The sequence below is a fragment of the Manis javanica genome, chromosome 12 (assembly GCF_040802235.1).
Source record: "Manis javanica isolate MJ-LG chromosome 12, MJ_LKY, whole genome shotgun sequence".
Taxonomy (NCBI): domain Eukaryota; kingdom Metazoa; phylum Chordata; class Mammalia; order Pholidota; family Manidae; genus Manis; species Manis javanica.
Window position 1 is genome coordinate 65,478,670 of NC_133167.1, and position 26,295 is coordinate 65,504,964.

General features: G+C 39.4%; 1 protein-coding gene across 2 annotated transcripts in view; it reads left to right on the forward strand.

Moving 5' to 3' along the window:
• Positions 1-12,372, forward strand: part of LRP2 (LDL receptor related protein 2) — a 246,494-nt gene extending 234,122 nt beyond the window's left edge. Inside the window, exons 76-79 of one of the 2 annotated variants that reach the window (XM_036995040.2) lie at positions 6,356-6,457; positions 7,337-7,444; positions 10,551-10,622; positions 10,805-12,372. In XM_036995040.2, coding sequence (XP_036850935.2) covers positions 6,356-6,457; positions 7,337-7,444; positions 10,551-10,622; positions 10,805-10,960 — 438 coding nt within the window. In that variant the 3' untranslated portion in view covers positions 10,961-12,372. The remainder of the gene's footprint in view (positions 1-6,355; positions 6,458-7,336; positions 7,445-10,550; positions 10,623-10,804) is intronic. The other variant, XM_073218732.1, reaches the window with a different exon arrangement.
• The last annotated feature ends 13,923 nt before the right edge of the window (positions 12,373-26,295 follow it).

Below are 26,295 nucleotides of genomic sequence, written 5' to 3' on the forward strand. Positions count from 1 at the left end.
GTCTTTCTCCACCTGGATTATTTCACTGAGTGTAATACCCTCTAGCTCCATCAATGGTGTTGCAAATTGTAGGATTTGTTTTCTTCTTATGGATGAATAATAATTCCATTGTGTATATGTACCACATCCTCTATATCCATTCATGTACTGATGGACATTTAGGTTGCTTCCATTTCTTGGCTATTGTGAATAGTGCTGCAATAAACATAGGGGTGCATCTGTCTTTTTCAAACTGGGCTGCTGCATCCTTAGGATAAATTCCTAGGAGTGGAATTCCTGGGTCAAATGGTATTTCTATTTTCAGTTTTTTGAGGAACCTCCATACTGCCTTCCACAGTGGTTGAACTAATTTACATTTCCAACAGCAGTGTAGGAGGGTTCCCCTTTCTCAACATCCTCACCAACATTTGCTGTTGTTTGTCTTTTGGATGGTGGCCATCCTAACTGGTGTGGAGTGGTAACTCACTGTAGTTTTAATTTGCATTTCTCTGATGATTAGTGATGTGGAGCATCTTTTCATGTGACTGTTGGCTATCTGAATTTCTTCTTTGGAGAAGTGTCTGTTCAGATCCTTTGCCCATTTTTTAATGGGCTTATTTGCTTTTTCTTTGTTAAGGTGTGTGAGCTCTTTACATAATTTGTATGTCAACCCCTTATTGGATATGTTATTTATGGATATATTCTCCCATACTGTAGGATGTCTTTTTGTTCTACTGATGGTGTCCTTTGCTGTACAGAAACTGTTTTGTTTAATGTAGTCCCACTTGTTCATTTTTGCTTTTGATTCCCTTGCCCAGGGAGATATGTTCATGAAGAAGTTGCTTGTGTTTATGTCCAGGAGATTTTTGCCTATGTTTTTTTCTGAGAGTTTTATGGTTTCATTACTTTTGTTCAGGTCTTTGATCCATTTTGAGTTTACTTTTGTGCATGGGGTTAGACAATAATCCAGTTCCATTCTCTTACATGTAGCTGTCCAGTTTTGCCAACACCAGCTGATGAAGAGGCTGTCATTTCCCCATTGTATGTCCATGGCTCCTTTATCACATATTAATTGACTATATATGTTTGGGTTTATATCTGGGCTCTCTAGTATGTTCCACTGGTCTGTAGCTCTGTTCTTGTGCAAGTACCAAATTGTCTTGATTACTGTGGCTTTGTAGTAGAGCTTGAAGTCAGGGAGCATAATTCCCCCACTTTATTCTTCCTTCTCAGGATTGCTTTGGCAATCCGGGGTCTTTTATCATTCCATATGAATTTTAGAACTATTTGCTCTAGTTCATTGAAGAATTCTGTAGGTATTTTGATAGGGATTGCATTGAATCTGTAGATTGCTTTAGGCAGGATGGCCATTTTGACAATATTAATTCTCCCTATCCATGAGCATGGGATGTGTTTCCTTTTATTGGTATCTTCTTTAATTTCTCTCATGACTGTCTTGTAATTTTCAGAGTAAAAGTCGTTCACTTCCTTGGTTAGGTTTATTCCTAGGTATTTTATTCTTTTTGATGCAATTGTGAATGGAATTGTTTTCCTGATTTCTCTTTCTGCTAGTTCATCATTAGTGTATAGGAATGCCACAGATTTCTGTGTGTTAACTTTGTATCCTGCTACTTTACTGAACTGAGATATTAGATCTAGTAGTTTTGGAGTGGAGTCTTTAGGGATTTTTATGTACAATATCATGTCATCTGCAAACAGTGACAGTTTGACTTCTTCCTTACCAATCTGGATGCCTTTTATTTCTTTGTGTTGTCTGATTGCCATGGCTAGGACCTCCAGAATTATGTTGAATAAAAATGGGGAGAGTGGGCATCCTTATCTTGTTCCCGATCTTAAGGGAAAAGCTTTTAGCTTATCGCTGATAAGTATGATATTGGTTGTGGGTGTGTCATGGCCTTTGTTATGTTGAGGTACTTGCTCTCTATACCCATTTTGTTGGGAGTTTTTATCATGAATGGATGTTGAATTTTGTTGAATGCTTTTTCAGCATCTCTGGAGATGATCATGTGGTTTTTGTCTTTCTTTTTATTGATGTAGTTGGTGATGTTGATGGATTTTCGAATGTTGTACCATCCCTGTGATGAATCGCACTTGATCGTGATGAATGATCTTTTTGATGTATTTTTGAATTCTGTTTGCTAATATTTTGTGTAGTATTTTTGCATCTATGTTCATCCGGGATAATGGTATGTAATTTTCTCTTTTTGTGGTGTCTTTGCCTGGTTTTGGTATTAGAATATTGTTGGCCTCATAGAGTGAGTTTGGGAGTATTCCCTTCTCTTCTAATTTTTGGAAAACTTTAAGGAGGATGGGTATTAGGTCATCACTAAATGTTTGATAAAATTCAGCAGTGAAACCATCTGGTCTAGGGGTTTTGTTCTCAGGTACTTTTTGATTACCAATTCAATTTCCTTGCTGGTAATTGGACTATTCAGATTTTCTGTTTCTTCCTGAGTCAGCCTTGGAAGGTTGTATTTTTCTAGAAAGTTGTCCATTTCTTCTAGGTTATCCAGTTTGTTAGCATGTAATATTTCATAGTATTCTCTCATAATTCTTTGTAATTCTTTGGTGTCCATACTGATTTTTTCCTTTCTCATTTCTGATTCTGTTTATGTGAGTAGACTCTCTTTTTTTCTTGATAAGTCTGTCTAGGGGTTTATCTGTTTTGTTTATTTTCTTGAAGAACCAGCTCCTGCTTTCATTGATTCTTTCTATTGTTTTATTCTTCTCATTTTATTTATTTCTGCTTTAATCTTTATTATGTCCCTCCTTCAACTGACTTTGGGCCTCATTTGTCCTTCCTTTTCTAGTTTCATTAATTGTGAGTTTAGACTGCTCATTTGGGATTGTTCTTCTTTCCTGAGGTAGGCCTATAGTGCAGTATTTTTCCATTGTAGCACCACCTGCACTGCATCCCACAGATTTTGTGGTGTTGAATTATTGTTGTCATTTGTCTCTGTATATTGCTTGATCTCTGTTTTTATTTTTTCATTGATCCATTGATTATTTAGGAGCATGTTATTAAGCCTCAATGTGTTTGTAAGCTTTTTCATTTTCTTTGTGTAATTCATTTCTAGTTTCATACCTTTGTGATCTGAGAAGCTAGTTGGTACAATTTCAATCTTCTTGAATTTACTGAGGTTCTTTTTGTGGCCTAGTATATGATCTATTCTTGAAAATGTTTCATGTGCATTTGAGAAGAATGTGCATCCTGTTGCTTTTGGATGGGGTGTTCTGTAGATGTCCATTAGGTCCATCTGTTCTAATATGTTGTTCAGTGCCTCTGTGTCCTTACTTATTTTCTGTCTGATTGATCCATCTTTTAGAGTGAGTGGTGTGTTGCAGTCTCCTAAAATGAATGCATTGCATTCTATTTTCCCCTTTAATTCTGTTAGTATTTGTTTCACATATGTAGGTGATTGTGTGTTGGGAGCATAGATATTTACAATAGTTATATGCTTTTGTTGGACTGACCTCTTTTTTATTATGTAATGTCCTTCTTTGTCTCTTGTTACTTTCTTTGTTTTGAAATCTGTTTTGTCTGATACAAGTACTGCAACTCCTGCTCTTTTCTCCCTATTATTTGCATGAAATATCTTTTTCCATCCCTTTACTTTCTGTCTGTGTATGTCCTTGGGTTTCAAGTAAGTCTCTTGTAGGCAGCATATGGATGGGTCTTGTTTTTTAATCCATTCAGTGACTCTATATCTTTTGATTGGTTCATTCAGATCATTTATATTTAGGGTGATTATCGATGTAAGTATGCACTTATTGCCATTGCAGGCTTTAGATTCGTGGTTACCAAAGGTTCAAGGGTAATTCCTTTACTATCTAACAGTCTAATTTAACTCACTTCCTATGGTATTACAAACACAACATAAAGATTCTTTTTCTTTTCCTCCTTTTTCTTCCTACTCCAGTCTTTATATGTTATGAATCATATTCTGTACTCTTTGTCTATCCCTTGGGTGACATCTATTTAGCCTTAGGAATACTTCCATCTATAGCAGTCCCTCCAAAATGCACTGTAGAGGTGCTTTGTGAGAGGTAAATTCTCTCAGCTTTTGCTTATCTGAAAATTGTTTAATCCCTCCTTCAAATTAAAATGATAACATTGCCAGGTAGAGTATTCTTAGTTCAAGGCCCTTCTGCTTCATTGCATTAAATATATCATGCCACTCCCTTCTGGCCTGTAAGGCTTCTGTTGAGAAGTCTGATGATAGCCTGATGGATTTTCCTTTGTATGTGATCTTTTTTCTCTCTCTAGCTGCTTTTAAAAGTCTGTCTTTATCCTTGAGGTTTGCCATTTTAATTATTATATGTCTTGATGTTGTCTTCCTTAGGTCCCTTGTGGTGGGAGATCTGTGCACTTCCACGGCTTGAGAGACTTTCTTCTTCCCCAGATTGGGGAATTTTTCAGCAGTTACCTCCTCAATGACACTTTCTATCCCTTGTCTTCTCTCTTCTTCTTCTGGTACCCCTATAATGTGAATATTGTTCCATGTGGATTGGTCACACAGTTCTCTCAATATTCTTTCATTCTTAAAGATTCTTTTTTATCTCTATGACTCTGTAGTCCTCTTCTATAAGTTCTATTCCATTTACCATCTCTTCTACTACATCTAATCTGCTTTTAAATCCCTCCATTATATGTTTCATTTCAGGTATGGAATTTCTTAATGATTGAATATCCATCTTAAATTTGTGAGTTCTTGAATATTTTTCTGTACCTCAATAAGCTTGTTTATGATTTTTATTTTGAACTCTCTTTCAGGAACATGGGTGAGTTCAGTTTCATCTGGCCCTTTTCCTGGGGTTTGTGAGATTTTGGTGTGAACCATGTTCTTTTGACATTTTATATTTCTGTGTGGTGCCCACTACTGCTCAGAAGCTCCAGTCTCTGGAGCTGCTCATCCCCTAGAGTGAGGTTGGGGGTCTTAGGGGAGTGGAGCTGTTGTCTGGCAGGAGGAAAGATCTGTTTCCTGATTCCTGTGTGTGGTGCCTGTTTCCATTATCAGAGCCAGTGGGCTGAGCACACAGGTGTATGCCTCTGTGCTTTGTGTCTCCAGCTATTGTAGGTGGGGCCTCCCTCTGACTTGCCTGATGCCTGCAAAGTGACTGCTGGTTTGCAAGCCATGCTGTCATGCCCGGAGAAAGGCTTGGCGGGCTGTGTATGACAGCGGGGGGCCTCGGAGCTGAGTAGCCAGCCATGGGGATGGAGTGCCTGAAGCTCCTCAAAGTTCCCAACCAGCTGGGAAGAGTGTGCCCAGACAACCTTGTCCCCCTATCCCTTCTCCAGCACAGCAACCTTCATGAAAATCCCACCCCTTCAGCAACCCTCTCACCACTAGGAAGCCTCTTAGACCACCTGCCTTTCCCTTGTCCCAGAGTGGCTGGTGTGGGTGCCCTCCTCCACAAATGGCTGCAATCTGTCTCTCAAGCACTCCGCCTGTCCCAGCTCCCCATCCTCCAGAGCATCACACAATGTAGGTTTCTGCTCGCAAAGCAGACCTCCAGGGCTAGGTGTTCAGCAGTCCTGGGCTTCCTCCACCTCCTTCCCCGCTCAATTTCTCTTCCTCCTGCCAGTGAGCTGGGGTGAGGGTGGGGCCTGGATTCCTCCAGAGCAAGGCTTTGGTACGTTACCCTGTTTCCTGAGGTCTGCTCTGTTCATGAGTTCTGTATGCAGTCTAGTTCAGCCTTCTTTCTTGTTGCTGTTTTAGGGTGAGTTCTATTAACTACATTTGCACACTATCTGTGCTTTTGGAAGGAGTTCTCTGTCTCACCTCTCATACCGCTATCTTGAATCTTAACAACTGTTACCTTTTAAGTGTGTGATAATAGGCTAGATCTACTGTACCATCTATAAAATGGGTACAGTAATATCTCCTGTGAGAGTCAATTAGATACTTTATGAGCAGACCAGTACAGTATCTATTACCTAGTTATGAGTCTCTATTAGTATTGGAAAATCATTTTCAGTATTCTACCTTTCCCCTTTGCTCCTGCTTAGAAGGACAGTATTGTCCAATCTTTCTTCATTTCCCTCTCCCTGTTCTTTTCTTTGCTCTTCTTCCACCATCCTTTTTTCTGTGGTCTAAACTCAACCCCCAAGTAAGTTGTTTGTAGTAAGGAGCCAAAGAAAACTCGGATATAGGAAGAATGTTTCCATTGTCTCGAGTTGATGACTTTATGCCGTATGTTATGGAGGCCTATGTCTCAGCTGGCTACCCCCCAGGTTCCTTTTGTATCAATGTGGTATAGCAGCAGGCATACCTCCAGGTGTGGGGGGGCACCTTCCTCTGTGTGTGAAGGAGATCAGCATAGTATGATCTTTTGTTGTTTTTTTCTCCATCAGAGTGAACACTTTGCCATGGAGATGGGCAAGCAACCCATAATATTTGAAAACCCAATGTATTCATCCGGGGATGGTACTGTCAAAGTAGTTCAGCCAACCCAGGTGAGAGATCACACAGCCCTTTCTTCCAGGCGCTGCTGACTGACTGACTGATGCCCCTGTGCGTCCCCCCTCAGCTGGAAGGAAGCACGGGGCTCCAGTCCTCAGCCTCACCATTTGCCGCAATGGGACTGACCTCAGGGTGTGAGGCCTGAGAACAGTCAGAACTCTGCTTTGCTGGCAATTCACTTGAAATAAAATGAGGTCATGTTTATAAACACATATCCAAGTTTGAGAAATGAAACAGGAAACATAAAAATATAGGAAAGGGAGTGAATGTCTACTCTGTAATTTATTAATTATATATTCATGGTAATTTGCACTTTAAGAGGGAACCTTGGAATCACATGAATGTTCTAGGAATGTCCAGATGGGTATTATTAATTCCATTATTCCTCTTGTTTCAAAAATCCAGTCTCTTTTAAGCAGTCCTCTGAAATTATTAATTTTATTTGAAATTTGCCAAGATGAGATTCTCAGTTCATCAATGAGTTTGGGAATAATTCATGCTGTTCTTCTATGATTTGGCTGCCAAAATACAACCAGAAGATCTTTTATCTAAAAATATGGTCAACAGTGGAAATAGTGGGGCATAGAGAACACAATAAAAACTGCTACTACTAAGTAAGAGTATGACCAGTGATGGGTGTATTTGCCTCTAAGAATTAAGGCACAAGATAGATAACTTTGTGGTTGGTGCTTCTGATTTTGGGGCAATGGGAGTGGTGTTTAGTCCTGAACCACAGCCTTAGTCACATACAACAAAAACTGTGCTTGACCTTGTCTGTGGGAGAGCAAGGTGGTAAAAAGAATGAAAGAGCTGATAAACTTTACAGCAAAAATTCTCTCAGAATTGAATAATGGCCATCAATATGTGCACAGGTGACTGTATCGGGAAATGTGGATAACAAGAACTACGGAAGCCCCATAAACCCTTCTGAGCTAGCTCCAGATACAAAGCCGGCTTCCCCAAGTGCTGATGGGATGCAGGTAAAAGGGGCTGGTGGCTGAGAAGCTATGGGATTCGGGAAGGACTTTGGAATTTCTGGGTTTATTAATCCTTGGTAACTAGGGAGGTCCTCATATCCTCACAGATCCCAAGATGTGTAGACAGTTAGTAAGTATAATTTAAAACCGTAAATTTAGAAACATTCCACCAAGTAAAGTCACATTCTAACATTGAGATGGGAATAATGTTCCTTGTGACATGGGAAAACATGTGGAGGAGAAAGGCAACAGACTTGTAGATCCAGCCTCTTCAGGCCAGAGGCACTTAATCTCAGAGAAAGACTTACTAGGAATAAGGGGCTCAGTGTGTCAAAGACACATACAGAAAACCCTCTCCTTCCATGTGAGAGACAGTTCATCTGGTGTGCATCTTTGTTCCCTTTGTAATGGATGTTGCTCTGAGCTCTCCTGCTGTTACCTATGATCACCACAACATGGCAATGATTCATACCCTCTTCATCTGTCCGTTCACATCCATCTAACCATCCAGCCAAAATTTTTGCTCTTTAATACTATACATTAAAAGAAAAAAAGATCAGTAGATGGAGCTCCCCTACTATGCCTTCATGTCCTTTGAAATTTGTAGACTATTTGTCTACAGAGAGAAATTCAAAAAACAAATTTGATATAAAACTCTATTTTAATGGATAGTATAGTACTAGTTTTAATAAGCACATATGCAGCTAAGATCTAGCTGTTTGATTTTGGGCAAACAGAATTATTTTATCTCTGGGTCCCAGGGTCCTTAATGTTCTCATTGTGGGGCATTATTGTCATATTGTATGGGATGGTTCTTTGTGATACAAAACTATCCTTTGCATTGCAGGACATTTTAGTATCCCTGGCCCTTGTCCATGAAATGCCAGTATCATCTCCCCTAACACACTGTGATCGCAGAAATCGCCCCTCCTATCTCTCCCTCTCCTGCTGCCACCGCCTCTCCCTTCCCCATTACCAGTTGAGAACAATAGGATCTAGAATGTCTCAGTTCTGAGGTTATATGACTTCTTCTGTGAAATAATATAAACAAAAGTCTCATAAGGGTACTTAGACATCTCACAATTTCTCCAGTTGTTATTTCTCAAGTTGTATAATTATAAACATAATTGCTGTCTGCAAAGTTAACTTGAAGTTATGTTAGATTTTTACCATCTCAAACTTGGGTTCCTCTTCTGCTTTGGGTCAAAATAAAAGTTGAACTAAATTGATGCTAATGAGAAGAGCTTTTGCTATGTACACTTTTTCATATTCCATTGCTATTCCTTCATCTAACACAAACAAACACGTTGTCTTAGGAATTTTCAGTTTCATATTTTTCAAGGGACTGAATATTTTTTCTCTAAGCTACATTAAAAAGTGGATTATTTTTGAAGATTAATTGTCTACAGACACCAGAGCACTTGAATGTCACATATTAAATTCTCTGGTTCCCAATTCTGACTCAACCCCAAAGCAGTGCCATATTTCTTATATTGTTGACATTTTATTATCAGTTCCTTTAAAGTCTAGCAATCCTCTTGCCCTGACAGAACTCTCTCCCAACCCTAGCAGGATGGTGCATGTCATGGGGATGCTGCAACTTCTGACCTGCACATAAGTTAGAAACAAAATGATCCTGAGTCTTTCAAATGAGAGCACATCTTCACCAATGACAGACCCCCTTGTTCTCATCTCCATCTTTGCAGTACTTTATTTCTGGGTCTTGCTTTGTAAAATCAGTTGAGGCTGATCCCCTCTAAGGTCTGTCTTCCATGGTGTGTCCAGGGATCTTCTGGTGCACTGACATCACAGCCAGTGTGGCATAAAGCAATAGAGGCACTTGGTTAGAGTCACCCTAAGTTGACATTAATATGCCAAAGAGGCTCACAAATTTATTTTTCTTAAATTAATCTGCTCAAAGTACTCAAAGTTAAGAACATGAACTCCTGAGACTCAGTTCTGCTGTTTTCCCAAAAGTCTCATTGACATGCATTGGATTTCCCAAGGTAATAAAAATGAAAATCAACACCATTTCTCTTGTTAGTAACTGCATAACTCAGAATAGCCATTCTATACCAAAGCAATTTTAAGAGCCCTGGCCTTCTCCATTTAAACATAAGCTCCCCTGGGCAGGCTCTGACCTGAGTGTCTTCACCTTCCCCTTGGTGGTGACCACAGACAGAGTAAGCTACCCACTTAAATGCAGGTTAAGTGAGTGGCCTTTACTGCTGCTCCTCTAGTTCTGTGCTCTCATTCCTTCACATGTCGCTCGTCCACTTGCACAGAGTAGGAGACAACCCATGAAACACAGAGGCTGCTTTGGCTTCCTCCTGGAGTGGGCTGTCCCCTGTCTCCTTCCATCCGGCAGCCAGAGCTGTGGCCGGTACAGCCACCACAGGCAACTTTTCAGCAAGACAGAGGCCGCCTCTCACAGTGTAGGGTGATTTCTCTTTGGGTTCTTCGGTTTGCGGGCCCCTGAGTCTGTAGTCATGGCCTGCTCTTCTACCTACACTTCAGTTATATCATGACACTGTGACTCCATTTCTTTATCTGTAAAGTAGAGATTAGAGCACCATTGGTGCTTCTGATTTTGGGAAGATTAAATCAGGAACTAGTAAAAATCTTAGTCCCTGACACATAGTAACTCTCCACAAATACTGGCTATTTTGTTGTCACTATTGTTATTAGGATTACAGGAGGAAATGATGACCAGAGCAGGGATATGCTTGAGTTGACCAAGGGTCAGGACACCATTTTAGGAAGTGAGAGTTACAACCTGGCTTATTCTTTTAGTTTTCAGGCAGCCTCTGAAGAAATCTCTTGCCTGTCTCTGTCAAAGCATCTAGATACTCTGGGCACAGATTCTGTGAACTATAAATGTCAATCAAAGGAATGTTTTGAGATTATTAGATGAAGAACCCAGAGTTTCAGTTACTGTTCAGGGACTGTTGGAGGAGGAATTCAATTTGCCACGTGGGCCTGGTCACATGGTCCCAGGGCCCAGATTACTTTTTCTTCCAGTAAGAAGAAATTTTAAAACCTAGACAAGGAGAAGAATGCCATAAAAATTCCATTGCTGAAAGTTTCCTCTTTCCTCTTTTTCATTTAGGCAACAAAATGGAATATCTTCAAACGAAAACCAAAACAAACTACCAACTTTGAAAATCCAATCTATGCAAGGGTAATTTCTGACAGTTTTTCATAGCACTGGCATTCTTTCTTAGCAGTAACTTGCTTGGCTAAATTGGGCACATGCTCAGATTATTCTGAGCAAACTCGCAGAGATTCATCTTCTTCACACGAAACTGTTCCCAATCATGTTGCAAGATTAAATGGCTGACTCATGTTTCTTTGTGGCCCTAGACGGAGAGTGAGCAAAAGGGAAGTGCTGCTGTGGCCCCTCCTTCACTGCCTGCTCTTCCTGCTGAAACTCCTACAAAAGCAGACCCAACTCCATCCTATACTGCAACAGAGGATACTTTCAAAGACACCGCAAACCTTGTTAGGGAAGACCCTTAAGTATAGCTATGCCAGTTATTTAGGGAATAGTTAGAAATACACTTTTGCACATAAATTTTTTGCGAACAGATGGAAAAAAGTTAACATTCAGTACTTTATAAAAAACTACTTGTCCCCAGTTTGCCTGTAGTTTAAAGTGTCTGTGGAAACTATGCCTTGTGTCTTTTTTTTTTTTTTTTTACTTCTGCTGGCTCATATTTTTACAAATAATTATCACAATGTACTATATGTATATCTTTGCACCAAAGCTATCTGAAGATAACACTAAATATATTGTGCATTTGTAAGTTTCAGAAAGATGATCACATCGTGACTTTGCTAATAAAAATATCTGCTTAATTGGTTGGGATTGTTACAGTAAATGATCTAGTGAGAAAAGTAAGTGACCTGGGGCCTTTAGCCATGTCTACAGATGAGGCACCACTTATATTCCCTATAGAATTATCCAGGAAAGGAATCTGGGCCCACTCTTGGGACCATTTTTTAATACATCTGCACTTAATTAATGTTCAATAATAAAAATGACCTGACTAATGGGCATATCGCTAGAGGACACTGTGTGTTGTTTAGGGATCTCGATTTGACTGCAGATGCCTCAGGTAATTCAGAGGGTAGAAAAAGCAATTCAGTTTTATCCTTCTGCATGTTTGTGTTGTCTAGCCAGAACACTTTCATATGTGTTATCTGACTTGCTGTCAAGTCTACATTTTTATTTGTAATGTCACTGAGAAAACCCCATGTCCTTAAGTGCAGATGTCCTGCAAGGAGTTCATATTTAATCGAAGGAACTCTTTCACATGATGCACCATAGGGCACTTTACACAATTGCTTGGCATCTCAGGTGGCCACCCACAGTGGAAACTGGAGCTTAGTAGCTCAGTTCCTAACACCAAATCTGTGTCTTCATTAAGGTGCAAACCAAATAATGGTTAACCAGATAATGGTTAGATGTGTGTGAAAATATCATTATAACAACTATTTATTTCCTAAATTGAACATGAGCAGAAAGGGAAATGGTTCTTATTGAACCTTTTTAAAGGTCCTTTGGCTAAGTCATACCTTTGTATCAGAATGTACTGTACAGCCTAGCTTTTCTCTTGCATAGTAGGTATAGTTTCCACAATGGAGGCCAGGGCAGGAATATACAATTTCAATACTAAGTAGCATGCGCAGCTCTCTGTGCTAATATGGCACATTTTAAACAATGAATGAATAGATAGATGGATGGATGGATGGATGGATGGATGGATGAATGAAACATGTACTACTGATTATTTTATTCCTGAGTTCTCAAAATATTTGTTGCTTATATTTTGAATGCTTATTACAATTACTTTCAAATGTACTTTGATTAGAAAAGCAAATGGAAATGATGCTGCTGGAAATTTCTAATAAATGTATATTTTATCAGATTTCTGTGTGCCTCTTAGCACAACTGTGTCCTGAGTCAGTTGTATTTTGCTGGGCAGAGAGCTTGGAGTTAGAAACTGGTCACCGGTTTCCAGGATTTCCCATTAATTATTATTATTATTATTATTATTTTTACTATTTCCTCATTCATTCATTCATTCATTCACTTACTCTGTGTTCTACCAGCATTCAGCTGAACACAAATGGAGGCAGAACCATGGGTTTAAGGAAAATATGTATGAGGAGAACTTTCAATTAAGAATTCTATCCATTAGATTAGTTTTTTCTTGAATTGAGAAAAGACAAATTTCAATTTTTTTTGCTTGTTAATTAATTGGTCTACTAATTTTACTGTGGATTTCTTTTCTATTTTGGTATCATTAATATAAAATCACATGGGCAACATTGTGGTTAGTAGATTCCCCCAATTATCAAGTCCCCACCATGTACCACATTACAGTCATTGTCCATCAGCGTAGTAACATGCTATAGAGTCACTACTTCTCTGTGCTATACTGCCTTCCCTGTGTGCCCCCACATTATGTATGCTAATCATAATGTCCCTTATTCCTGGTCTCCCTTCCTTCCCACACCCCCAAGTCCTTTTCCCTTTGGGAACTATTAGTCCATTCTTGGATTCTGTGAGTCTGCTGCTGTTTTATTCCTTCAGTTTTTGCTTTATTTTTATGCTCGACAGAAGAGTGAAATTATTTGGTACTTGTCTTTCTCCACCTGGCTTATTTCACTGAGCATAATACCCTCTATCTCCATCCATGTTGTTGCAAATGATGGGATTTCTTTCTTTCTTATGTCTGAATAATATTCCATTGTGTGTATGTACCACATCGTCTGTATCCATTCATCTACTGATGGACAATTAGGTTGCTTCCATTTCTTGCCTATTGTAAAAAGTGCTGCAATAAACATAGGGGTGCATATGTCTTTTTGAAACTGGGATCCTACATTCTTAGGGTAAATTCCTAGGAGTGGAATTCCTGGGTCAAATGGTATTTCTATTTTGAGTTTTTTGAGGAACCTCCATACTGCTTTCCACAATGGTTGAACTAGTTTACATTCCCACCAGCAGTATAGGAGGGTTCCCCTTTCTCTGCATCCTCGACAGCATTTGTTCTTCCTAGTCTCTTCTATGTTGCCCATCCTAACTGGTGTGAGATGATACCACAATGTGGTTTTAATTTGCATTTCCCGATAATTAGCAATGGGGAACATCTTTTCATGTGACTGTTGGCCATCTGAATTTCTTCTTTGGAGAAGTGTCTGTTCATATCCTCCATCCACTTTTTAATAGGGTTATTTGCTTTTAGGGTGTTAAGGTGTGTGAGTTTTTTTAATATATTCTGGATATTAACCCCTTGTTGGATCTGTCATCTATAAATATATTCTCCCATACTGTAGGATGCCTTTTTGTTCTGCTGATGGTGTCCTTTGCTGTACAGAAGCTCTTCAGCATGATGTAGTCCCATTTGTTAATTTTTTATTTTGTTTCCCTTGCCTTAGGAGATGCATTCATGAAAAAGTTGCTCATGTTTATATTCAAGAGATTTTTGCCTATGTTGTCTTCTAAGAGTTTTATGGTTTCATGACTTACATTCAGGTTTTTGATTCATTTTGAGTTTACTTTTGTGTATGGGGTTAGACAATAATCCAGTTTCATTCTCTTGCATGTAGCTGTCCAGTTTTGCCAACACCAGTTGTTGAAGAGATAGTCATTTCCCCATTGTATATCCATGGCTCCTTTACTGTATATTAATTGACCATATATTCTTGGGTTTATATGTGGGTTCTCTATTCTGTTCCACTGGTTGGTGGGTCTGTTCTTGTGCCAGTACCAAATTTCTTGATTACTGTGGCTTTGTAGTAGAACTTGAAGTCAGGGAGAGTAATTCCATCTGCTTTATTCATCCTTCTCAGAAATGCCTTGGCTATTCAGGGTCTCTTGTGGTTCCATATGAATTTTAGAACTATCTGCTCTAGTTAATTGAAGAGTGCTGTTGGTATTTTCATAGGGATTGCACTGAATCTGTAGATTGCTTTGGTAGGGTGGCTCTTTTGACAATATCAATTCTTCCTATCCATGATCATGGGATGTGTTTCTATTTATTGGTATCTTCTTTAATTTCTCTCATGAGTGTCTTGTAGTTTTCAGAGTATAGGTCTTTCACTTCCTTGGTTAGGTTTGTTCCTAGGTATTTTATTCTTTTTGATGCAATTGTCAATGGAATTGTTTTCCTGATTTCTCTTTCTGCTACTTCATCATTAGTGTATAGGAAAGCAACAGATTTCTGTGTATTAATTTTGTATCCTGCAACTTTTCTGAATTGAGATATTAGATCTAGTAGTTTTGGAGTAGATTTTTTAGGGTTTTTATGTACAATATCATGTCATCTGCAAACAGGGACAGTTTAACTTCTTCCTTGCCAGGCTGGATACCTTTTATTTCTTGTGTTGTCTGATTGCTGTGGCTAGGACCTCCAGAACTATGTTGAATAAACATGGGGAGAGTGCGCACCCTTGTCTTGTTCCAGATCTTAAAGGAAAAGCTTTCAGCATCTTGCTGTTAAGTATAATGTTGGCTGTGGGTGTGTCATATACGGCCTTTATTATGTTGAGGTACTTGACCTCTATACCCATTTTGTTGAGAGTTTTTATCATGAATTGATGTTGAATTTTGCTGAATGCTTTTTCAGCACTCTGGAGATGATCATGTGGTTTTTGTCCTTCTTTTTGTTTATGTGGTGGATGATGTTGATGGATTTCCAAGTGTTGTACCATCTTTCCATCCCTGGAATAAATCCTACTTGATAAAAATGGATTATCTTTTTTACGTATTTTTGAATTTGGTATGCAAATTTTTTGTGGAGTATTTTTGCATCTATGTTCATCAGGGATATTGGTCTGTAATTTTCTCCTTTTTGTGGTGTCTTTGCCCAGTTTTGGTATTAGAGTCATGTTGGCCTCATAGAGTGAGTTTGGGAGTATTCCCTTCTCTTCTACTTTTTGGAAAACTTAAGGAGAATGGGTATTAGTTCTTCACTAAATGTTTGATAAAATTCAGCACTGAAACCATCTGGTCCAGGGGTTTTGTCCTTAGGTACTTTTTTGATTACCAATTCAATTTCCTTGCTGGTAATTGGTCTATTCAAATTTTCTGTTTCTTCCTGGGTCAGCCTTGGAAGGTTGTATTTTTCTAGAAAGTTGTCCATTTCTTCTAGGTTATCCAGTTTGTTAGCATATAATTTTTCATGGTATTCTCTCATAATTCTTTGTATTTCTGTGGTGTCTGTAGTGATTTTTCCTTTCTCATTTCTCATTCTATTTATGTGAGTAGACTCTCTTTTTTTCTTGATAAGTCTGTCTAGGGGTTTATCTATTTTGTTTATTTTCTTGAAGAACCAGCTCCTGCTTTCATTGATTCTTTCTGTTGTTTTGTTTTTCACAATTTTATGTAGTTCTGCTCTAATCTTTATTATATCCCTCCTTCTACTGTCTTTGGGCCTCAGTTGTTCTTCTTTTTTTGGTTTTGTTAATTGTGATTTTAGACTGTTCATTTGCAATTGTTATTCTTTCCTGAGGTAGGCCTGTATTGCAATACACTTCCCTCTTTGCATGGCTTTCCTGTATCTCACAGATTTTGCAGTGTTAAATTATTGTTGTCAGTTGTCTCCATATATTGCTTTATCTTGGTTTTTATTTTGTCATTGATCCATTATTTAGGAGCATGTTATTAAGCCTCCATTTGTTTATGGACTTTTTTGTTTTTCTTGTGTGTAATTTATTTCTAGTTTCATACCTTTGTTGTCTGAGAAGCTGGTTGGTACAATTTCAGTTTGAATTTACTGAGGCTCTTTTTGTGGCCTAGTATATGATCTATTCTTGAAAATGTTCCATGTGTAGTTGAGAAGAATGTGTATCCTGTTGCTTTTGGATGGAGTGTTCTGTAGATGTCCATTAGGTCCATCTGTTCTAATATGCTGTTCAGTGCTCTGTCTCCTCACTTATTTTCTGTCTAGTTGATCAGTCCATTGGTGTGAGTGGTGTGTTGAAGTCTCCAAAAATGAATGCATTGCATTCTATTTTCCCCTTTAAATCTGTTAGTATTTGTTTCACATATGTAGGTGATCCTGTGTTGGGTGCAGATATTTATAATAGTTATATCCTCTTGTTGGACTGACCCCTTTATCATTATGTAATGTCCTTTTTTGTCTCTTGTTACTTTTTTGTTTTGAAGTCTATTTTGTCTGATCCAAATACTGCAACTGCTGCTTTTTGCTCCCTTTTAGTTTCATGAAATACCTTTTTCCATTCCTTTACTTTTAGTCTGTGTATGTCTTTGGGTTTCAAGTGAGTCTCTTGTAGGCAGTGTATAGATGGGTCTTGTTTTTTTATCCATTCAGTGTCTCTGTGTCTTTTATTGGTGCATTCAGACCATTTACATTTAGGGTAATTATCAATAGGTATGTACTTATTGCCATTTCAGGGTTTAGATTCATGGTTACCAAAGGTTCAAGGATAACTTCCTTACTATATAACAGTCTATTTTAACTCAGTATGCTGTTACAAACACAACCTAAAGCTTCCCTTTTTTTTCCTCCATTTTCGTCCTCCTCTGTTGTTTATATATTAAGTATTATATTCTGTACTCTTTGTCTATCCCTCATTTGACTTTGGAGATAGTTGATTTGATTTTGAATCTCCCTAATAATTAATTGTTCTACTTTCTTTGCAGTAGTTTTATTTCCCCTGGTGACAGCTGTTTGACCTTGGAATACTTCCAACTATAGGAGTCCCTCCAAAATGTACTGTAGAAGTGGTTTGTGGTAGGTAAATTCTCTTGGTTTTTGCTTATCTGAAAATTGTTTAATCCCTCCTTCAAATTTAAATGATAATCTTGCCAGGTAATGTATTGTTGGTCCTAGACCTTTCTGTTTCATTGCATTAAATATATCATGCACTCCCTTCTGGCCTGTAAGGTCTCTGCTGAGAAGTCTGATGATAGCCTGATGGGTTTTCCTTTGTATGTTACCTTTTTTCTCTCTCTAGCTTCTTTTAAAAGTCTGTCCTTATCCTTGATCTTTGCCATTTTAATTATTATATATCTTCATGGTGTCTTCCTTGGGTCCCTTGTGTTGGGAGATCTGTGTACCTCCATGGCTTGAGAGACTATCTCCTTCCCCAGGCTGGGGAGCCTTTCAGCAATTACCTCCTCAATGACACTTTATATCCTGTTTTCCTCTCTCTTCTTCTGGTACCCCTATAAAGTGAATATTGTTCCATTTGGATTGGTCACACAGTTCTCTCAATATTCTTTCATTCTTAGAGATCCTTTTTTCTCTCTGTGCCTCAGCTTCTTTGTATTTCTCTTCTATAATTTCTATTGCATTTACCATCTCTTCTACTACATCTAATCTTCTTTTAAATCACTCCATTGTATTTTGCATTTCAGATATGGAATTTCTTAATGATTGAATCTCCATCCTAAATTCTTCCCTGAGTTCTTGAATATTTTTCTGTACCTCCACGGGCATGTTTATTATTTTTATTTTGAACTCTCTTTCAGGAAGATGGGTGTGTTCAGTTTCATTTGGCCCTTTTTCTAGTGTTTCTGAGATTTTTGTATGAACCAGGTTCCTTTGATGTTTCATATTTGTATGTGGCACCCTCTAGTGCCCAGAAGCTCTAGTCTCTGGTGCTGCTCAACCCCTGGAGTGATGTGGGGATTGTAGGGGAGCAGCGCTAGTTCCTGGGAGGGAAGAGCTGTTTACTGCTTCCCTGCTGCAGTGCCTGTCTCCACTGTCAGAAATGGTGGACCAAGCACACAGGTGTAAGCCTTTGCGTTTTGCATCTGCAGCTGTGGTAGGTGGGGTCTCCCTCCAGCTGGCCTGACGCCAGTGCAGAGACTACCAGTTTGCAAATCCACTGTGTATCACAGTGGGGGGCCTTGGAGCTGAGCAGCCTGCCAGGGGGATGGAGCAAAAGTTCCCAACCTGCTGGGCAGAGCACACCCTGACAACCTTGTCCACCTATCCCTTCCACCACACAGCAAGCTCTGTGCAAACCCCGCACCTTCAGCAGCCCTGTCACTGCTAGGAAGCCTCTCAGCCTGCTCACCTTTCCTTTGTCCCAGTTTGGCCAGATATGGATCTCTGTCCTCCACAAATAGCTGCAATCTCAGTCTCTCCAAGTATTCCACCTGTCTTAGGTTTCCAACCCCACCAATATCCAGAGCACCATGCAGTATAGGTTTGTGTTCCCAAAGCAGATCTTCAGGGCTGGGTCTTCAGCCGTCCTAGACTTTTACCCCTTCCCCACTCCATTTCTCTTCCTCCCACTGGTGAGGTCTGGTAGGGGATTGACTTGGGTCCCACTGGATCAAGCCTTTGGTATGTTACCCTGTTTCTTGAGGTCTGCTCTCTTCTCCAGGTGTACGCAGTCTGGTGCAGCCTTCTTTCCTGTTGCTCTTTTAGGATTAATTGTATTCACTATATTTTTGTATTATATGTGGTTTTAGGAAGAGTTCTCTGTCACACCTCTCATGCCACCATAGTGAATGAAAGTGTTACAAATTTCAATTTTTGATTCCGAATATCTCAGGCAGGCTCAAAGATGGCTAAGAACTAGTTAGGTCCTGGGGTGAGGGAGTATTCTGAGGAAACCAGATGGAGACACACAAGCTTTCCTAAGTGTCCCAGAAAGAGCTCTTGGCTGCCCTTGACCTCTCAGCCTCTCTTTAACCTTCCTGTCTGCATTCATCACAAGGTACAAGTCATAATGAGGATGATATGCAATTATTTGTTTCCTTTTTGGAAGCTTTAAGAGCATAAAGCATAAAATGGCTTTCTTCACAACTACAGTTTGCTTTGAAGTAATCCAGTTGTGTATTGGGGACAGGGTGACAAGAAGATAAAGGTACAAAAAGACTGGCTGTGAGCCAAAAGTTGTTGAAGCTAGGAATTGGGTACACGGGGCTCATTGTACTGTCCTATCCTTGTATCTGTTTGAAACTTTCCTGTTTGATGCCCACATTCTTCATTGTATTTGCCATCCTCTCCAATTAATACATAATCTCAAATTACTACCATAGCATTCATTTCAATATTCATACTCCCCTGTGTTCTAGGAACCAGGGATACAAATAATAATAGATCCTGGAATGTTTACATACCAAGTTCAGCTCTGGAGCTTTATGTGTTTTATCTCATTTCATCTTCATAACAATCCTATGAGGTAGGTAATATTATCCCCATTTTACAGATGAGACACAGAGTGGTTGAACACCTTTCCCAAAGCCACACAGATGGTGAGTGAAAGGGCTGGAATTTAGACCCAGCTTGTCTCTAGAGCTTGTTCTCTTCAGCCCACTGCTGCGGCCACTCCTCCCAGGAAGCTTGTAGTCTAGTAGAAGAAACTAAACCTGATGAAATGCAGTGTGGGAGCACAGAGGAGCCACTGGTGCTTGTCATGGATCTCCAGGTTTGACTTTGAAAGCTGAATTTTGCCAGCAAAGGAGTTCAAGAATGTCAGAAAAGACAGCATGAGCATGAGCAAAAATAGGTAGGTAGGAAAGGATACCGTGTTTGGGGATAGCAAGCAGTACAGTGTTGATAGATGAAATGCTGCTTGGTTTAAGAGCATGGAGATGGGGACATGGTAGCCACAAATGGAGCTTCAAAGGAGATTGGATTGGTCTGAATATGAAAGCTCTCTACTGCCCTAAAAAGGAAGGTCAACTAAGGAGAGCATTGCTTCACATCACCAATGACCCTAGCCACAGCCACCATAAAGTGGGGATTAAAAAACAACTCTTGAAAGTTACCAGCTGTGCTGAGGATATTTAGTCACATCAGCTCTGTGCTCTCCATCCTGGAAGTGAATCCAGAGCTTTTTCTTATTAGACATCATTAAGTCCCACTTAGCTAACATTATCGTCAAGCACTGAATGCTGTTCCTGGCTTATGCAGACCAGGAAGGGCCCATATTTTGTTCCTCTGATAACTAAGATCCCTTAATGATAGTCACGTGCTGTCTTGCCAATGGGTTTCACCCCTGGGCAAGTTCACTATGGATTCAATGAGACAAAAGAATGACAATGGAACGTTCTTAGGGTGAAAGGGTTTGTACCCAACTTTATCTCCATAGTGGCAGGTCAATCACTAGAATGCCATCCACTCAGAGTGAGTCTGCATGCAGCAATCCAGTTTCTGCCTCTGGACCTCTCAGTCCTGCAGCCATCTCAGTCTCTGTTCTTGGTGTTGCCACCACTCCAGCTTCTGCTCTGCTTTCCTGCAGCCTTGCAGCCGTGCCACCATGTTGCCCAGAGCTCTGGGCAGAACTTTTTATATAGAGTCAATAACAATGTATTGCCCACACCTGTGTAGTGAGCTTGCCAGCCAGGGCCCAGTGACAATCCCTGGCCACAGGAACCTTCACTTTATCCACACGTGCCAGGAGGACAAGTTATCAACAATCCCTTCCATCATAGGGGCCAGGTACCCTCCTGCTGTTGGTCTCTGCCTCAGCTGCTGCTTCTTTAAAATAGAAGGGTTGGTTGGGAGGGTCCACAGTGCAAACTCAGCCCACTGCCTGGCCCAGAGTGATCCTTCAATCCATCACAGCCATGATTTTGATTAAGGTTGTTAATATTAGATTAAGGAGAAGAGAAAAGGTGTTTTTTTTAAAAAAAAAGGAAATGTGTTTTTAAAAGTTCCTCAGCTTTTAAAAAAATTTTGGTATCATTAATCTACAACTACATGAGCATCATTATCGTTACTAGACTCCCCTCATCATCAAGTGTCCCGATCTGCAGGACTATCAACGGGGGTCGACGACCTGGAGGAGAGAATGAAGGGGCAAGAGACACAAAGAACGGACAGCAAGACAGGATGTCTGATCAAGCTGACCAATTTTATTTTTTTCAGGCTCAATTTATATAGGTTGTGATGAAAATATATGTAAACAGGTGATTGGTCTTCAGTTGGCGCCAGCGGGAACGTGTAGAGAGGTGATTGGGCTTCAGGTGGTGCGGGCGGGAACCGAGGACCCGGAAGAGAAGCAGGAAGTTTGCCATCTTGTGGGTGGGGGCCCTTGGGAGGGAGGTTTAAGGGTGGTGCTTTCCCCTCGGGCAGCGGGTGTTCTTGGGAAGCAGGAGTTTGGCAGGGTTAGAAGGCCAGTGGAAAGAACAGAGGAGGAAACATTGCTTAGCAATCTGACTGCAAGATCTATATTGATTTGGCTAGGAGAGCAACTCTGCCTTACTGCAGAAATGATTGCTGTTGTCTTAAGACTTACATAACTAGTATTGCTTAGAAGTCCATAGGCTCGCTCCCAGCAATCAAGACCCACCACAAACCCCATTACAGTTACTGTCCATCAGTGTAGTAAGATGCTGTAGAGTCACTATTTTTCTTCTCTGTGTTGCACAGCCCTCCCCATGCCCCCCACCCACTACATTATGTCTGCTAATCATAATGCCCTTTCCCCCCACCTTATCCTTCCCTTCCCAACCATCCTCACCAGTCCCTTTCACTTTGGTAACTGTTAGTCCATTCTTGGGTTCTGTGAGTCTGCTGCTGTTTTGTTCCTTCGGTTATTTTTCTTTGTTCTTATACTCCACAGATGAGTGAGATCATTTCATACTTTCACACTTTTACCACCTGGCTTATTTCACTGAGCATAATACCCTCTAGCTCCATCCATGTTGTTCTAAATGGTAGGATTTGTTTTCTTCTTATGGGTGAATAATAATTCCATTGTGTATATGAACCACATCTTCTGTATCCATTCATGTACTGAGGGACACTTAGGTTGCTTCCATTTCTTGGCTATTGTAAATAGTGCTGTGATAAACATAGGGGTGCATATGTTTTTTTTTAACTGGGCTGCTGCATTCTTAGGGTAAATTTCTATGACTGGAATTCCTGGGTCAAATGGTATTTCTATTTTGAGTTTTTTTGAGGAAGCTCCATACTGCTTTCCACAATGGTTGAGCTAATTTACATTCCCACCAGCAGTGTAGGAGGATGGCTCTTTCTCCACATCCTCTCCAACATTAGTTGTTGGTTGTCTTTTGGGTGGTGGCGATCCTTACTGGTGTGAGGTGATATCTTATTGTGGTTTTAATTTGCATTTCTCTGATGACTAGTGATGTGGAGCATCTTTTCATGTGAGTGTTGGCCATCTGAATTTCTTCTTTGGAGAAGTGTCTGTTCAGATCCTCTGCCCATTTTTTAACTGGATTATTTGCTTTTTGTTTGTTGAGGTGTGTGAGCTCTTTATATATTTCAGATGTCAATTCTTTATTGGATCTGTCATTTATGAATATATTCTCCCATACTGAAGGATGCCTTCTTGTTCTATTGATGGTGTCCTTTGCTGTACAGAAGCTTTTCAGCTTGATACAGTCCCACTTGTTCATCTTTGCTTTTGTTTCCCTTGCTCAGGGGGATATGTTCATGAAGAAGTCAGTCATGTTTATGTCCAAGAGATTTTTGCCTATGTTTTTTTCTAAGACTTTTATGGTTCATGACTTACATTCAGGTCTTTGATCCATTTTGAGTTTACTTTTGTGTATGAGGTTATACAACAATCCAGTTTCATACTCTTACATGTAGCTGTCCAGTTTTGCCAACACCAGCTGTTGAAGGGGCTGTCATTTCTCCATTGTATATCCATGGCTCCTTTATCATCTATTAATTGGCCATATATGTTTGGGTTAATATCTAGATTCTCTATTCTCTTTCACTGGTCGGCGGGTCTGTTCTTGTGCCAGTACCAAATTGTCTTGATTTCTGTGGCTTTGTAGTAGAGCTTAAAGATGGGAAGTGAGATCCCCCCAGCTTTATTTTTCCTTCTCAGGACTGCTTTGGCTATTCAGGGTAATTTTTGTTTCCATATGAATTTTAGAACTCTTTGTTCCAGTTCATTGAAGAATGCTGTTGGTATTTTGATAGGGATTGCATTGAATCTGTAGATTGCTTTAGACAGGATGGTCATTTTGACAACATCAATTCTTCCTAACCATGAGTATGGGATGAATTTTCATTTTTTAGTGTCCTCTTTAATTTCTCTCATGAATGTCTTGTACTTTTCAGGGTATAGGTCTTTCACTTCCCTGGTTAGGTTTATTCCTAGGCATTTTATCCTTTTTGATGCAATTATGAATGGAATTGTTTCCCTGATTTCTCTTTCTGCTAGTTCATTGTTAGTGTATAGGAAAGCCACAGATTTCTGTATATTCATTTTGTATCTTGCAACTTTGCTGAAATCGGATATTAGTTCTAGTAGTTTTGGAGTGGAGTCTTTAGGGTATTTTATGCACAATGTCATGTCATCTGCAAACAGTGACAGTTTGACTTCTTCTTTACCAATCTGAATGCCTTGTATTTCTTTGTTTAGTTTGATTGCCATGGCTAGGACCTCCAGTACTATGTTGAATAACAGTGGGGAGAGTGGGCATCCCTGTCTTGTTCCCGATCTCAGAGGAAAAGCTTTCAGCTTCTCACTGTTAAGTATGATGTTCGCTATGGGTTTGTCATATATGGCCCTTATTATGTTGAGGTACTTGCCATCTATACCCGTTTTGTTGAGTTTTTATCATGAACTGATGTTGACTTTTGTCAAGTGCTTTTTCAGCATCTGTGGTGATAATCATGTGGATTTTGTCCTTTTTGTTGATGTGATGGATGATGTTGATGGATTTTCGAATGTTGTACCATCCTTGCATCCCTGAGATGAATCCCGCTTGATCATGATGGATGATCCTCTTGATGTATTTTTTAATTCCATTTGTTAATATTTTGTTGAGTATTTTTGCATCTATGTTCATCAGGGATATTGGTCTGTAGTTTTCTTTTTTTGTGGTGTCTTTGACTGGTTTTGGTATTAGGGTGATGCTGGCTTCATAGAATGAGTTTGGAAGTGTTCCCTCCTCTTCTATTGTTTGGAAAACTTTAAGGAGAATGGGTATTGTGTCTTCTCTATATGTCTGTTAAAATTCAGCGGTGAATCCATCCGGCCTGGGAGTTTTGTTCTTGGGTAGTTTTTTCATTACTGATTCAATTTTGTTGCTGGTAATTTGTCTGTTTAGATTTTGTGCTTCTTCCTTGGTCAGTCTTGGAAGGTTGTATTTTTCTAGGAAGTCCATTTCTGCTAGTTTTTCCTGTTTGTTAGCATATAGATTTGCATTGTATTTTCTCATAACTCCTTGTATTTCTGTGGGGTCTGTCGTGAATTTTCCTTTCTCATTTCTGATTCTGTTGATGTGTGTATATTCTCTTTTTCTCTTAATACATCTGGCTAGGGGTTTATCTATTTTGTGTATTTTCTCAAAGAACCAGCTCTTGGTTTCATTGATTTTTTTTCTATTGTTTTATTCTTCTCAATGTCATTTATTTCTTCTCTGATCTTTATTATGTCCCTCTTTCTGCTGACTTTTGGCCTCACTTGTTCTTCTTTTTCCAATATCAATAATTGTGCTTTGGTCTATTCATTTGAGATTGTTCTTCCTTCTCTAAATATGCCTGGATTGCAATATACTTTCCTCTTAGAACTGCCTTCGCTATGTCCCACAGAAGTTGGGGCTCTCTGCTATTGTTGTAATTTGTCTCCATACATTGCTTGAACTCTATTTTAATTTGGTCATTGATCCATTGATTATTTTGGAGCATGTTGTTAAGCCTCCATGTGTTTGTGAGCCTTTTTGTTTTCTTTGTACAATTTATTTATAGTTTTATACCTTTGTTATCTGAGAAGTTGGTTGGTAGAATTTTAATCTTTTTGAATTTACTGAGGCTCTTTTTGTGGTCTAGTATATGGTCTATTATGGAAAATGTTCCATGTGCACTTGAGAAGAATCTGTATCCTGTTGCTTCTGGGTATAGAGTTCTGTAGATGTCTGTTAGGTCTATCTGTTGTGGTGGGTTCTTCAGTGCCTCTGTGTCCTTACTTATTTTCTGTCTGGTTGAGCTGTCCTTTGGAGTGAGTGGTGTGTTGAAGTCTCCTAAAATAAATGCATTGCATTCTATTTCCTCCTTTAATTCGGTTAGTATTTGTTTCACATATGTCAGTACTCCTGTGTTTGGTGCATATATATTTATAATGATTATATCCTCTTGTTGGACTGCCCCCTTTATCATTATGTAATGTCCTTCTTTATTTGAAGTCTATTTGGTCTGATAGAAGTACTGCAACACCTGCTTTTTTCTCCCCATTGTTTGCATGAAATATCTTTTCTTTCCCTTCACTTTTAGTCTGTGTATGTCTTTGGGTTTGAGGTGAGCCTCTTGTTAGCAGCATAAAGATGGATCTTGCTTTTTTATCCATTCTATTACTCGGTGTCTTTTGATCAGTGCATTCAGTCCATTTACATTTAGGGTGATTATTGATAGATATGTACTTATTTTAATTGCAGGCTTTGGATTCATAGTTACCAAAGGTTCAAGGGTAGCTTCTTTACTATCTAACCATCTAACCTCTCTTATTAAGCTATTATAAACACAGTCTGATGATTTCTCTCCCTTCTTATTCCTCCTCCTCCATTCTTTATATGTTCGGTGTTTTATTCTGTACTCTTTTGTTTTTCTTTGACTGTTTTTGCTGATAGTTGATTTTATTTTTTGCCTTTAATTAGTATTTGGCTGGTCTGCTTTCTTGGTGTGATTTTATTTTCTCTAGTGACATCTTTTTAATCTTAGGAGTGCTTCCATCTAGAACAGTCCCTTTAAAACACCCTGTAGAGGTGGTTTGTGGGAGGCAAATTCCCTCAACTTTTGCTTGCCTGGAAATTGTTCAGTCCTTCCATCAAATTAAATGATAATCATGCTGGATACAGTATTCTTGGTTTAAGGCCTTTTTGTTTCATTGCATTAAATATATCATGCCATTTTTTTCTGGCCTGTAAGGTTTCTGTT